The sequence below is a fragment of the Gopherus flavomarginatus genome, chromosome 3 (genome assembly GCF_025201925.1).
Source record: "Gopherus flavomarginatus isolate rGopFla2 chromosome 3, rGopFla2.mat.asm, whole genome shotgun sequence".
NCBI lineage: Eukaryota > Metazoa > Chordata > Testudines > Testudinidae > Gopherus > Gopherus flavomarginatus.
The window spans coordinates 233,881,546-233,896,883 of NC_066619.1; the positions used below are offsets into that span (position 1 = coordinate 233,881,546).

Genomic DNA, 15,338 nt, shown 5'->3' on the forward strand with positions numbered 1-15,338 from the left:
TTGGCCAGGTACGTAGACCGAGTGGAAGGCTTTCTGCTGCTTAGTAGAACACGCTGTACCGAAGCGGAACAGCGTAACTCTGATCTGTTCAGCCGTGCAGGAGCCATGCCGTGAGGTGAAGGGCCTGCAGGTCTACGTGGCGAAGACTGCCGTGGTCCTGCGTTATGAGGTCTGGAAGGAGTGGTAGGGTAATCAGGTTGTCCAGGGACAGGTTGAGCAGTGTGGTGTACCAGTGCTGTCTGGGCCACGCTGGCGCGATCAGGATTAGATGCGCTCTGTCCCTGCAGAGTTTTATTAGGATCTCGTGAACCAGAGGGAACGGTGGGAAGGCGTAGAGCAGGTGGTGCTCCCGGGACAGGAGGAATGCGCCCGTGATCGATCCCGGTGAAAGACCCTGGAAGGAGCAGAACGTTTGGCATTTCCTGTTCGTGGGAGAGGCGAACAGGTCTATGAGGGGAAAACCCCACCTCTGGAAGATGGAATGAATTACGTCTGGTCTTATCGACCACTCGTGACAGAGGAAGGATCTGCTCAGCTGATCCGCGAGAGTGTTCCGAACCCCTGGGAGAAAGGACGCTACTAAGTCTATCGAGTGGGGTATGCAGAAGTCCCAGAGTCGAATGGCCTCTTGACACAGGGGAGAAGAGCGAGTCCCTCCCTGTTTGTTGATATAATACATGGCCGTTGTATTGTCCGTAAACACCAAGACACAACAGCCATGAAGAGGTTGCTGAAACGCCTGGCACGCGAGGCGGACTGCTCTCAGCTCCCAGACGTTTATGTGGAGCAACAGCTCCTTTGATGTCCAAAGGCCCTGCGTACGAAGGTGACCGAGGTGAGCCCCCCACCCGAAAGATGACGCATCTGTCGTTAGGGACAGCGAGGACTGTGGTGGATGGAAAGGTAGCCCTGCACACACCAGGGAGGGAGTCAGCCACCAGTCGAGGGAGCGTAAGGTGCTCGGGGGAATGGTCACCAGAGTGTCTATTGGGTCCCTGCCCGGACGGTAGACCGAGTTGAGCCACGTTTGAAGGGGCCGGAGGCGGAGCCTGGCATATTTTGTCACATAAGTGCAGGCGGCCATGTGGCCTAGTAGGCCGAGACACGTGCGAGCCGAGGTGACCGGGGAGCTCTGCAGACCTCGAATGATCGCCGTGAGTGTCTGGAAACGTGGCTGAGGTAGGTAGGCCCTGGCTTGAGTGGAGTCCAGGGTTGCCCCTATGAAGTCCAGCCTTTGTGTGGGAACCAGTGTGGACTTTTTGGCATTGAGGAGCAGCCCCAACCGGGAGAATAGGTCCGTGATTATGTTCACGTGCTGTCTGACCTGAGTCTGAGAGGTTCCCTTGACGAGCCAGTCGTCCAGGGATGGGAATACATGTATCTGCCACGGGCGGAGGTGGGCGGCGACGACGGCCATACACTTCGTAAACACCCTTGGGGCTGTAGAGGGGCTGAAGAGGAGGACCGTGAATTGGAAGTGCCAGTGACTGGCTACGAAGCGAAGATACCTCCTGTGTGGAGGGAAGATGGCGATATGGAAGTACGCGTCCTTCATATCGAGGGCGGCATACCAGTCTCCAGGATCCAAGGACAGGATAATAGTCCCCAGGGAGACCATGCAGAACTTCAACTTGACCATAAACTTGTTGAGGCCTCGCAGGTCTAGGATGGGTCTGAGGCCTCCCTTGGACTTGGGGATGAGAAAGTAGCGGGAGTAAAACCCTTTTCCCTTCTCGTCTGGTGTTACCTCCTCTATTGCTCCTGAGGCGAGGAGAGACTGCACCTCTTATAAGAGGACTTGCTCACGAGAGGGGTCCCTGAAGAGGGACTGGGTTGGGGGGTGGGAAGGCGGGGATGAAACAAATTGGAGGTGGTATCCTTGTTTCACCATCCGTAGGACCCAGATGTCTGAGGTCAATTGGGACCACGCCGGGAGGAAGTAGGAGAGGCGGCTGGAGAAGGGAGGAGAAGGATCCTGTCCTGAAACTGTTACACCGTCCTCGTGCGTACCTTCAAAAGGTAGACTTAGGCCCTGGAGGTGCTTTTGGGGGGCCATTGTTTTGACCCCCTTGGGGTCCGGACTGGTGTCTACGGCCACCCCTCCCGCGCCTTCTGCTGAAGTCTTGTCTTTGCCGGGGCACAAAATAAGGCTGGTGAGGTTGGGGTCGGAAGGGTCTGCGTTGGGTCACCGGTGTATGCATGTCCAACGAGCGCGTGATGACCATGTTGTCCTTTAAACTCTGCAACCTGGAGTCAGTCTTTTCAGAGAACAGACCCTTGCCATCAAAGGGTAAGTCCTGGATGGTGTATTGGAGCTCGAGTGGCAGGTTGGAGATCTGTAGCCATGAGATACGCCTCATGGTGATACCTGAGGCCAGAGTTCTGGATGCCGAGTTGGCCGCATCGAGAGAAGCCTGGAGGGAGGTTCTAGCCACTTTCTTTCTTTCTTCAAGGAATGTGGCAAATTCCTGGCGAGAGTCCGGGGGTAGAAGATCTGTGAATCTACCCACCTCCGCCCAGGTGTTGTAATTATAACGGTTCAGGAGAGCCTGCTGGTTGGCCACCTGGAGCTGTACGGCATCTGCCAAATATACCTTACAGCCCAGTAGGTTCATCCGCCTAGCCTCCTTTGATTTGGGGGCTGGTGCCTGTTGGCCGTGGCGTTCCCTCTCGTTGACTGATTGGACAACTAATGAGGAGGGAGGAGGATGAACATATAGGTATTCGTACCCCAGAGAGGGCACCATGTATCTTCTCTCAACTCCCTTTGCCGTAGGGGGAATGGAGGCTGGGGACTGCCATAAGGTGTCAGCAGTGGCCTGGATGGCTTTGATGAAAGGCAAAGCCACCTTAGTGGGGGTATCTGCCGAAAGGATGCTGACAACTGGGTCCTCAACTTCCGGGACTTCCTCTACAGGAAGAATGATGTTGAGCGCCACCCTCCTAAGGAGGTCCTGATGGGCTCTGAGGTCTATCGGCGGGGGCCCTGATGATGAGGTCCCTGCCCCCGCCTCGTCTGGGGAGGAAGAGGACGATACACCGGGGATGAGGGGGTCCTGGATGGCCTCTTGCTCCGGGGTTGGCTCCTGCTTCAGCGGTACCGGGGAACCTCGTGGATGGGTTATCAGCTCCTCTGTCCCAGCTGGAGGGGGACGGCTAATGGTGGCCTCTGGAGCTCGATGCTCTGAGGAAGCGGAGCAGGTCTGGAGCAATGGTACACCCAGGGTGTCCAAAAGGCCTCATGGTACGCCCAGAGTGTCAAAAAGGACCACTGGTGAGGGCCCGGGTCCTGAGACTGGACCTACTGGAAGACCTCGGAAGGCACCTCCGTATCTCGCTCCTGGTCGTAATAACTGTCTGCATGAGAGGACACCGACGACTGTCTGGATGGCCATGGAGGAGCAGAGAAATCTTGGGCTGAGGTTCCGACGGACCTCGCTCCCTTCTTTAACGGGGACCGGTGCCGGTATTCGTAGCGGTACTGGGATCGAGATTGGGACCTGCGACCAGACTGGTGCCGGGAGGTCAACCGAGATCTCGAGTCTCTGCGGCGTGAACGGCTCTGAGAGGTACGGTGCCTGGATCGGAGCCGAGAACTGGAGCAGTGCTGTGGATAGGGAGGTGGAGAGCGGGAGTACAACTGGTGCTGCGAGTCTGACCGGTGCCGTGTAGGAGAACGGTGCCGGGACTGCGAGCAGCGTCGAGAGCGGGAGCGTCCTCTCGACCTGGAGCGTCTATGGGACCGCACAGTGCCGGTCCACTGTGCCGATGGACGGTGGTCTAGGCAGGGTTGGCTTGCCCCGAGATTGGATTACCCGCACGGCGGTGCCTGGGGTAGAGGCAGTGCCGAGGCTGTCAAGGAGATTAAGTCTCTCGCCGCCGAATATGCCTCTGGCGTGGATGGCATGGTGAACTCTACCGCAACAAGCGCCGGGGAGCTATGAGGCACCGGACTCAACGGCCCTTGCGGGACCAGAATCAACAGTGCCGATTTAGTCGGTGCCGCGGCGAGTATCGGTACCAGGCGGTCCGAACTGGGCATGCTCTCTGGCTGCGGCGTAGTTGGAGCCAAGGCAGCAGAAGTGTTGGCCTTCTTCGACCTCAGGGAGAGGGAGCGACGCGGAGTCGACTTCGGTGCCGGTGTCGGCTGGTGCCGAGAGTCCTTAGGCATGCCGGTGCGATCCAGTGCCGTAGGGGTGCCTCTGTTCACTGACTGACAGGTGCTCGGTGCCGAAGATGGCAGTGTCAAGGCCGCCTCCATGAGGAGCTGTTTTAGTCTGATATCCCGCTCCTTTTTAGTTCGCGGCTTGAAAGCTTTGCAAATAGGGCACTTAGCTGTTAAGTGCGATTCCCTGAGGCACTTTAAACAGGAGTCGTGTGGGTCTCCTGTTGGCATTGGCCTGTGACAGGCCGAGCACGGTTTGAAACCCGGTGAGCCCGGCATGAGCTCCGGCGCCGGGTGTGGGGAAGGGGCTACTCCTCGAACCCCACTAAGCAGTACTAAACTAACTATACTATTAATGTAAGAACTTACAACTAAATCTATCTATCTATCTATACACACAAAAGAACAATAACTATGTACACGATAACAACGAGAAACTACGAGTAGCTAGGGAAGGTGGAGGCCAGCTAAGCCGCACTCCACCGTTTCAACGACCGACACGGGCGGTAAGAAGGAACTGAAGGATGGCCGGGTCGGCTGGGGTATATATACGGTGCCATAGCGGCGCCACTCCAGGGGGCGCCCAGCCGACCCGCCAAGTGTTGCTAGGGTAAAAAAGTCTTCCAAACCTGCACGCGGCACGCACACACCTAACTGGAATGCATATGAGCAATCACTCGAAGAAGAATAAATAATTTAGGATCTACGCATTAAAAAAAAAATCATTTCAAACATCACATTCCTGTTTCAATCGTTTTATAAAACTTACTGTATTTACCTGGTGGCGGAATCAGAGGAGGAGCAGTACTGACAGTTGGAGGGGGTGGGAGGAAAGGAGGTGGTGGAAGGTGGGTAGGTGGAGCTCCAGGAGGGAAAAATGGAGGTGGCTTGGTAAAACTGTCTACATCAGCACTGGATCTTTCTGAAAGAACCTGTAAGATATGAAACCTACAGTTACAATTGTTATGTAGAGATGGGTTGGAAAATATAATTTTCTTCTCTTTCTAGTTCTTTCCATGGAAGGAACATACATCACACAAAATACCTTCTTAAATAGATATGTAAAGAATATATAATTTTTTTTAAAAATGCTTTTTATGAACCAAACTAAATATTAAAAACAAAACAAGAACATTTTGAATTCCTAGATTTAAAAAACAACATGAAGCCGGAGTTAGGGTTGAGACTGCATATTAGTAATTTAAGAGTAAAAAATATTATAAGAAAATTGTAATTATTATATTCAGGTAATTCAGACTTAGGATTTCTTTTAAATTTAACTTGAACATGTGAAAGCATAAGACTACAACTAGGGCACCCAAAAACTTTCATTCTGCCATATAGTGATGCCATGAGGGAAAAATTAGACTAAAAACCCTGATTACCTTCAAAAATCAATTTAATTTAATCAGGGACCACAAACACTAAAATTTCTTATTACATGGTGTGAGCTAGTGGAACAGTGATAAAGAAATTCATTAAAATGTCTCCCTTCATTACAAGCCATTTATGCCTTAAATCAAATTTTTATTTCTTAAATTGCATATTAAGAAAACTCTCCTCACTTCTTTTTAACATCAATGTCATTTGGGGGGCAGGCATGCATGGTAGATGACCATTTCCAATATAACATCCACCCTGACCATACAATGGACATTTATATTTATATTATATGTGTGTGTTTACAGACACAGACGCACACATACACCACCACACCCATACATGCCCAATTAAGTCAATGTAGATGCCTGGGGTGTAAGTCAGCAAAGAAGCTGGACCACTGCTGCTTTTTACTAAAAAGTATATTAAAATGTTTTCTTCTGAACAACATCAATTTGGATTTCACAGCGAAAAGAGTTTCTTGGAGTTAAATACAACATATTAATTTTAAATTATATTTGTTCATTTTCCTTGGTTGTTCATATCATCATTCATCCATGCAGTTTAGAATTATTTATTCAGACGATAAGGTGAAAGGAAAAAAAGCCCCTTGTTGGTCAGTGACACAACATGTGAAAATCTGCAATACGAAACCTGTATGTTGCTATTTTCATTAGCACGCCGCCTTCCTTCCACTCTGCTGATAGTAATGGTCTGTCCAATCACATCTATTGTACCAGACAATCTCCTGCAACACAGGACAAAATGGAATTACCAAAAAGTACTAAAGGACTTTTACAAAGCTTAGAACAAGCAAATTAAACAGCCAAGGCAAATAATATATGAATCAATTAAAGTCCATAAGCGCCATCCTTTGTACAAAAGCTATTTACAAGTCATGTAAAGTTTCTGCAGAATGCTAGATCCTAAAAACATGTTTCATTTATTGAATCTTATCACTTCAGCTTTCTTGTTTCTTTAGAATTAAGGAAAGGAACAGTACAGCCCTCTCAAGAATAAAAGGTGAATGTTTCCACATTCCACTCCCACTTTCCTACAGTAAACAGCCATATGTTTCTGCCTATGTTAAAAAAAAAAAAGATCGGCAATATTGGAATTAAAGAGTACTGGTAACATGTAACAAGAAAAGAGTATTCTCAGAGAAATTCTATAAAAATTAACAAATGCAATTTAAAAAAGTGTTACAGGAAACTATCAAAACACAGGAAATTTAGACTTGAGGCTCCAGAAACTATACCTAATGGTCCATGGAAGATGGAGAGGACTGACAAGGTAAATACTGAGGCACTGATAAAAACGGTTAGCATACTGTGCATACTGTAGATATTGCAGCACATATTACATGAAATCACCCATTATCCTTGGGCTTCTGCAACATCTAGACATAGCAGCATACCATTTAGTGGGTAACGTCAAATGGAACAGGGTACTTAGAAGCCAAGAGACCTGGATTCTGTTCTTGAGTTAATAGGTCTGCCTGAAACTCAGAAGTCACTTAGACGAAGCCACTTATCCTTTGGTACATCAGTTTCCCAAAATGTAGAAATGAAATAGAATCATAGAATATCAGGGTTGGAAGGGACCTCAGGAGGTCATCTAGTCCAACTCCCTGCTCAAAGCAGGATCAATTCCCAACTAAATCATCCCAGCTAGGGCTTTGTCAAGCCTGATCTTAAAAACCTCTAAGGAAGGAGATTCCACCACCTCCCTATGTAACCCATTCCAGTGCTTCACCACCCTCCTAGTAAAAAAGTTTTTCCTAATATCCGACCTAAACCTCCCCCATTGCAACTTGAGACCCTTACTTCTTGTTCTGTCATCAGGTACCACTGAGAACAGTCTAGATCCATCCTCTTTGGAACTCCCTTTCAGGTAGTTGAAAGCAGCTATCAAATCCCTCCTCCTTTTTCTCTTCTGCAGACTAAACAATCCCAGTTCCCTCAGCCTCTCCTCATAAATCATGTGCTTCAGCACCCTAATCATTTTTGCTGCCCTCCGCGGGACTCTTTCCAATTTTTCCACATCCTTCTTGTAGTGTTGGGCCCAAAACTGGACACAGTATGCCAGATGAGGCCTCACCAATGTCGAACAGAAGGGAATGATCACGTCCCTCGATCTGCTGGCAATACTCCTATCTATACAGCCCAAAATGCCGTTAGCCTTCTTGGCAAGAAGGGCACACTGTTGACTCATATCCAGCTTCTGGTCCACCGTAACCCCTAGATCCTTTTCTGCAGAACTGATTCCTAGCCATTCGGTCCCTAGTCTGTAAAAGTGAATGGGATTCTTCCGTCCTAAGTGCAGGACTCTGCACTTGTCCTTGTTGAACCTCATCAGGTTTCTTTTGGCCCAATCCTCTAATTGGTCTAGGTCCCTCTGTATCCTATCCCTACCCTCCAGAGTATCTACCACTCCTCCCAGTTACGCAAGGAGCTGCCTAATTGCTCTAAAAACAAAGTACAGGTCTGTCTCATCTTATGCTGGGGTTACATTCCGCAGTTAGTGTGTAAAGCAAAAATTGCGTATAGTCAAAATTACACTGAGTGTAATGGCAGGCGGAATTGCCCGCACTACAGAAACAGTATTTAAATTGTTTTTTCCTCTTTTTTTTGTTTTTTTCTTGTTTTTGCTGACTGCCTAAAGCTGAACTCGTGCATGATAAATGTGCCTAAGATGCGACAGACCTGCAGAGGCAAACACTTAACTCCTTCCTGGGTTTGCCTTTACTAACAAAGAAATTAATAGTAGGATAAAGTTCAACTCAAACCTCTTGACAGACTTTGTTTATATTTTTGTTTTTGGAAGGCATTGACTCCCAGTGCGTCTCACCCAGGATCCAAAATCCATCCGCAGTTTATTGCCCAAATGACAAATATTTATGATTCTAAGGACTGATTCAGAGTATAAACTCAAAACTGGTTTTGAGTGCGGGGAGGGGGGGGGGAAGGGTCTGGGGTAAGTACGTCTCCCTTTCCGGCCTCCACAACAATCAGGTCCAACAGCACTGTTAGGGGGCTATGGAACCAGTTACAGTATCTCGAAGTGGTGCTGCCCCCAGAGCTGAAATGAAGGCAGAGGTGTGGAGTGGAATGGCAGTTTCAATAGAAAGAGTAGTAGAAGGGAGCAGTTTCTTCTACCATTAACTTCATTTGTTCCTGCTGGGCCTAGTGTCCAAGGGATTTTGCTGTTTCCACCCACTTCAACCTGAGAGGTGCAACCTAGCAGTCATCTCTTCATGAATAAGGCTTCGTTTTAGTCATGGGTATTTTTAGAAAAAGTCAAGAACGAGCAGTAAACAAAAATTCACAGCCCATGACCTGTCCATCACTTTTACTATATGCCCCTAACTAAAACTTGGTGGGGGCAGCTGGGGCAGGGGAGGGGATGGGGATGGACAGCCCTGGGGCACCATGGGTACTCGGTGGAGGCAGGGGGGGTCACAGCCCAGGGAGCACCATGTGGACTGGAGAAGGGGGTTGACTGGGTTGGGGCAGGTTCCCTACCCGGCAACTGGGAAGTGGCAACCTCCAGCTGCTAGCTCCGCTCCACCCAAGCCCTGGTTCTGCAGCTCCTATTAACTGGGAACCATGACCAATGGGAGCTGCGTGGGTGGTGCCTGCAGGCAGAGGCAGCATGTGGAGCTAGGAGCTGAGTTCCTGTCACCCTTCCGGGGAGCCCCTCCCAGGTAAACACTGCCCTGCACCCCAATCCCCAGACCTAACCCCCCCATTGAACCCCTGATGCTGGGGGCGGGAGAAGGGACTACCCCAGCAGCAGGCGTTGCGACTGGCCCAGGGGCTGGCTGAGCTGCTCAGATGGCTCCCAAGCCAGCAGGAAAGTCACAGAAAGGCACATAATCCGTGACCTGTGTGACAAATACAGAGCCTTACTCATGAAGCACCAGAGGGTCTTGACCCAAGTTCTACTCTACATCCACTCAGAGATTCTTGAGATATTCTGCATTTTTTGTCACTTTATATTACTGAAGATCTCTTACCACCACAACCATCATCCTTCTTGTCATAGATGAATGAATCACAATCACATAGAGATTTGAGATAGAGATTAGACAATAAATTTCGGAATTCCACTGACCGACAAATTTTCCAAGAATCTTAAATATCAACACAAAGGTCATGTACAGTAGCTTCATTTGAAAAAGCATTAGTTTAAGAATTTTTTTTAACACAACATAATAGAAGAGAGAGACGTGGTTGTTAAAGAATCTGTGGTATTTGTGTTAGAGCAGAAGGTATTAATCTTGGTACCTTAAGCAAATTCTAGCTCCAATAACTGCACCCTGGCTACCTAATTCCTCCTGAAATTTCACTTGGCTAGTCCAGTCCTTAGCTGTCATATACTATTGCTCTGTGCCAGTAAACAGTTTCCACATGTCACCACTTCAAGCACAGTTTAAATGTCCTACATATATCTCCTAACTACTTAACAATTCTTTGAGAGATTCAGTGTTTATAATGCTCTTTGAGATCCTCGTATGAAACTCAACACGTAAGTGCAAATTATTAATAAAACATGCAAGTTATGTCAGCAAAGAGACTTGACTTCACTGTCTCAGGAAGTTAACTAATCTACTTTCAGCATTATATTAATACTCCCCTACCTCTCTACTCTTTCCTCAGATGTGCTTTGCTGTGCGCTTTCAAATCTGAGACATTTTAAAATATTCTCATATACTGCTCTGATAATGTAGGAGAGGTAATGGCCCTTCACAAAACTTGGACTACTCATTTTCACTGAGCTTCAAATAATTCCCAAAGGTCTCCATTTTGGAGACGACTTCTAAAACTAAAGGATACTAGTTCTGAGATAGGAAAAAGACAAGGTCTTCTAAAAGTACATTTAAAAGAGGCAAACACAGACTAAACAGATAATAGCAATTCCAGTCCCTTAGAGACGTTGACATATTTTTCATTTTAGAAACAGGGGTCCAAAAAGTCTGAGTTTCCATTTTTCTTCTCACCCCCACTGTGGCTACTGTTCTAGTCATGCTCTCTCCCTTTATGAAGTGATACAGCTGTGGAACAGTTTGAGAATTTTAACATTTTGTCTTTCAATATGTTGCTCTTATTTAACTCCAACCTAATTTTTTTGCATGTATTTTGTGAATTGGAAACAGGGGGGTAGATAAGGCTGGCTCTTTTCTCTGGTTTATTCTTTTGGTATTAGAATCTTTAATAACAGCAATAAGGAAAGAAAGTGTCACAAGGTATCAAATCATGGAGACTGAATGCAAGTCTATACTATATACAGACAATTCTCTATTATCAGTTTAAAGACCCAGCTACTAGTAAGCCAGGCAAGTAACAGAACACTGCAGTACTTAGAATAATATCAGGATGTAAAGCCGATTGGGTTCATATGGAAATTCTTCTACCTTTTACATTCTGCCATCCTTCTGTTTTTAAGAACTACCAACTTATATGGGTCACAAAAAGCATGAGTTATTTAAGTGTGACATTAAACAGAGCTTTAAAGCATATTGAGAGAAAAAAAGGAATAATTCAAAAATCAACATTATTAGACAGAGGACTTTTGGAGACAGAGTCATAGATTCTAAGGCCTGAAGAGAGCATTGTAATAACTGACTCTGCCCTTCTTTACAACAAGCCACAGGACTTCTTTAATTAATCCCTGTTTGAACTCTAGCACCTCTTTTAGAAAAACATCCAATCTTGATTTTTAAAATTGTCAGTGATGGAGAATCCACCACAAACCTAGTAAGTTGTTCCAACAACTAACTGCCCTCATTGTTAGAAATGTGCGTCTTATATCAAGCATGAATTTGTCAAGCTTCAACTTCCAGCCACTTTGTCTGCTAGATTGAAGAGCCCTCTACCATCAAATTTCCGCTCCCCACATAACTTCTTACAGACTGTCTCTTATAAAAGTCTCTTCAGGTCTACTCAGATTCACAATTCACAACTACTTTGGCCTCAAACTGCTACTACTAACCAGCTGGAAAATTAACTTTTGGAATTAAAAGTAGGTTTTTTTAGTTTTATATGGCAGAAAAAGCAAAGATTGAAACTGAAGAAACTATATGCTTCCATGAGGAAAGCAGACATTCATCTATCATAAAGCTAAGCTTTATCAGTCTTACACAATTCACTAAATCACATTGATGAGACCATAACACCATAGGTGAAAAATCAAGCACTACTTACATACAGTAAACTGCAAGATTACATCATAAATCTGCCAGACTATATAATAGAACATCAACAGAATATGAATGTTTTTAGTGACATCAGTCAATATAGATACAGGAGATTGAAACATTTTGGAAATAAGTGAGTTAAAGGTAGGGTGAAAAGAAAAGAATGGAGGACCTACTATTCAGGTCTTAAAATGCAGGCAACACAGAAATTACAAGTCATACACAGAAGTTATTCGCTGATTTTCTACGCCAAAAATCCAAACAATATAACACATCAATGTTTTTAAAAGGAGGTGAAGGCAAAATACAACTGGTGGATGCTATGTGAATAAAAAGCATAGTGTATATATAGTGCTTAGACAAAAATAGAGGTCTATTTGTGTTGTGTGTACATGTACATATAAGAAAGAAGGGAGGTGGAGGGGAGAGGGAGAGTAATATCTATCAGTATTTACAATTAAAATACATAATCTGATTAAAAGTCTTGGATTACCCACTCTTAAATCCAAAGAACAAAAAATTGGATAATCAGCTCAAAAAAAAATCAGAGTTAAATAGGTTTTGATTATTTAAAGCATGCTCCTAGATTTTACAATTAAGTCACCTACACACTAAAAGCAAATCTGGGAGGCAGAGTTTGGAAGCAGACTGGCCCAGTTAGAAGTCAGTCTGGGTCCAGAGACTATGCAGAAACTCACGCAATTAAAATCTTGACATGTTATACAAGACCCCCTAGTGAAAGCACAAGACAGGTCCATGAGATAACCGCTGACACTGAATATCTGGCAAGGCAAGCGCTGGCAATTATCACCACATTCTAGGAAAGTCAATGCATAGGGTAGTTCTGGGACAGCATTCTGACAAAAATAAATGAACCAGAGAGTGGATCTCCAGATCACCTACTTTACACATACAACCACTGTCCAAAACAAAATAGTGTAGATTTCCAGATACTGGAAGTGGGTTATGAAGGTTTATAGACCTTGTTTTCCTTATCTCAGATTGTTCACTTTCTCCTCCCCTTCTCCATTCAGTAAACTTTGTCTGTTTTGCATAGGAGGGAGGTACACATGTAACTACAGCAATGCCTCACTTAATGTTGTAGTTATGTTCCTGAAAAATGCGACTAAGCGAAACGATGTTAAGCAAATCCAATTTCCCCATAAGAATTAATGTAAATAGGAGGGGTTAAGTTCCAGGGAAATTTTTTTCACCAGACAAAAAACTATATATTATATAGATACACACACAGTACACGTTTTAAACAATTTAATACTGTTCACAGCTATGATGATTGTGAAGCTTGGTTGAGGTGGTGAAGTTAAAGGGAAGGATATTTCCCAGGGAATGCCTTGCTGCTAAATGATGAACACTTGGCTGAGCCCTCAAGGGTTAACATATTGTTGTTAATGTAGCCTCTCACAGAAGGCAGCACAAAGAAGTGGAAGGGGAGACAGCATAGCAGACAGAGACAGACACACACATTGTGTGTGGCGGGGGGGAGGGGGGAGGAGAGATGCACACTGCCCCTTTAAGTAAGCTGACCCTCTCAAGTGCATTGTCTTTTTAAGTGGACCAGGAAGTTGAGACAGCAGCTGCTGCCCCAAGCTCTCTCTATTTCTCTCCGTCCGTGTCCCCTCCCTGCTCTATATGGAGAAGGGGTAAGCAGGGTGCAGGAGCAGCACAAAGGGGACACCCTGATATTAGCTCCCACCCCCTTCCCCTCCTGCACAGCAAGCAGGAGTCTCTGGGAGCAGCTCCAAGCCACAGGGTAGGAGCAGCACATGGCCGTCGGGGGAGGGACAGCTGAACTGCCCGCAACTGGTAGCCTGCAATTGATAGCCTGCTGGGCAGCTGCAGCACATTGAACTTAAGGGAGTAGGAAGCTGCTGGGGGGCTGCCAGTTAATCCTGGTTACAAACCCCCACCAACTAGCTGCAACGGGCTGCTCTTCCTGCAAGCAGTGGACAAAGTAGGCAGCTGCCAAATAATGACGTTAGAAGGGAGCATTGCACAACTTTAAACGAGCATGTTCCCTAATTGATCAGCAACATAACAAAACAACATTAACCCGGACGACTTTAAGTGAGGAATTACTGTAATATATTGGAAGCGGCAAGAAGTGTTACTTGACAGAATTCTTTAAAGAAATGAACAGTTCAAAATCCTTCCTTTTAAAAACACACTTTGTATTTTGTTGTCTACTTCCTAAAAAACAAACAGTAAAAAGTTCTGTCCTAAGTTACTTACCTTATAGTAACTGGGATTCTTTGAAATATGTTATATACATGGATTCTACTCCTGGTGAGCATATTCCCCATGTACGCAAGAGTGGATTATTTTTGGCCAGCAATGTCTGTTGGGACCATGCTTGTGCTCTAGGTGCCCTCTGTTAAAAGCCTGGATGAATATGTTTTTCCAAAGAGGGAGCTACTCTGTCTAGTGTCCTAGGGCACGCCCAAATCTCATCCACAATCTGAACAGGAGAGCTCAGCAGTATTGTGGTGATATCTGTAGTCGGTCCCAAAGCAGATGCACCTCTAACCACAGATGAGTCCAGCAAGAGTGACTCCAGTTGTGGGGTCATCATGAGATCATTTGGCACTGACAGCCTGGGCTACAAACATCTGCACCATGGAGGTCAACATCAGAGTCCCGGGCACCGAGGTTATCAGTACCAAGTGTACTGTGCTGACATTAGTACCAAGTCAATAGTACTGGGGGGAGTATGAACCTTGGTTTCAGATGGTACCACAGATTCTTAGTGACCAGCCAACATACTTGGTTCTATCATACTTGGATCTAGCCTGTGAACTCTTTTCTAGTGAAGGGCAAGAGCCAATACAGATGCATGATGGGCTTTTTGCCTCATTTTAATAAGCACCAGAGAGAATGACCTATGCCTACGCTGGTCCTTGCAGTGATGCTCCTTCCTATTCCTTTCTGATGACTGGGCAGAGGAGGTCTTGACTGCTCTTCAATATTCAGTAGTCAAAGAGTTCAAGCTGTTCATCTGAAAAATGAGCCCAGGAGCTCACAGCAGAGCCACTGTTCACAGGAGACTTGCTGAAAGTTCAGGCTTCAAGGGTTCTTTTTCTCAGACTTTAAAGAGGCTCTTCATTGAGCCCTCCAGCAGAAAGAGCTGAAACAGGCCTCGCTTGCTTTCTGTGTCCTCTTGGAAAAAGAGCATCAGATTAAGCCTGTCAGAGACATGCCCCTCGCCAAGGAACAAGAGGCATCTAGAGTGCGTCCATCACTGAGCAAGAGAGCAACCTCACAGAGGGACAAATTTTAAAACCTGGAGACTTCAATTCAGTACAGTGTCTTGAGTTCCAGTACTGGGGATATGTCCTAATCTACTAGGAAAAAGTTTGGTTTTGTATTTTTGCCAATGGGCATAAATAAAACTAAACTAACTAGCCTAATGAGGCCAAGATGTAAGTGTACGCTAAAAGGGTTCCATCTTGCTGCCATGGGCAGTAGGAAGGAATTGAAGGACAATTTTGCTTGCTCCACCTTTTATGCCCCAAAGGTCTGTAGGGTGCAGGCACTGCTCCAAAGGACCCTGCGTACCAGGAAGAATGTAGTCTTGCA

At 46.1% G+C, this 15,338-nt stretch overlaps 1 protein-coding gene across 18 annotated transcripts in view; it reads right to left on the reverse strand.

The window, feature by feature from the left end:
- FIP1L1 (factor interacting with PAPOLA and CPSF1) overlaps window positions 1-15,338 on the reverse strand; it is a 99,056-nt gene that overhangs the window by 54,422 nt on the left and 29,296 nt on the right. For all 18 annotated transcript variants that reach the window (XM_050947661.1, XM_050947662.1, XM_050947660.1 and 15 more), the window contains 2 exons: window positions 6,200-6,293; window positions 4,944-5,097 (listed from right to left, as the gene is read on the reverse strand). In XM_050947661.1, the coding sequence (XP_050803618.1) occupies window positions 4,944-5,097; window positions 6,200-6,293 (248 nt within the window). The remainder of the gene's footprint in view (window positions 1-4,943; window positions 5,098-6,199; window positions 6,294-15,338) is intronic.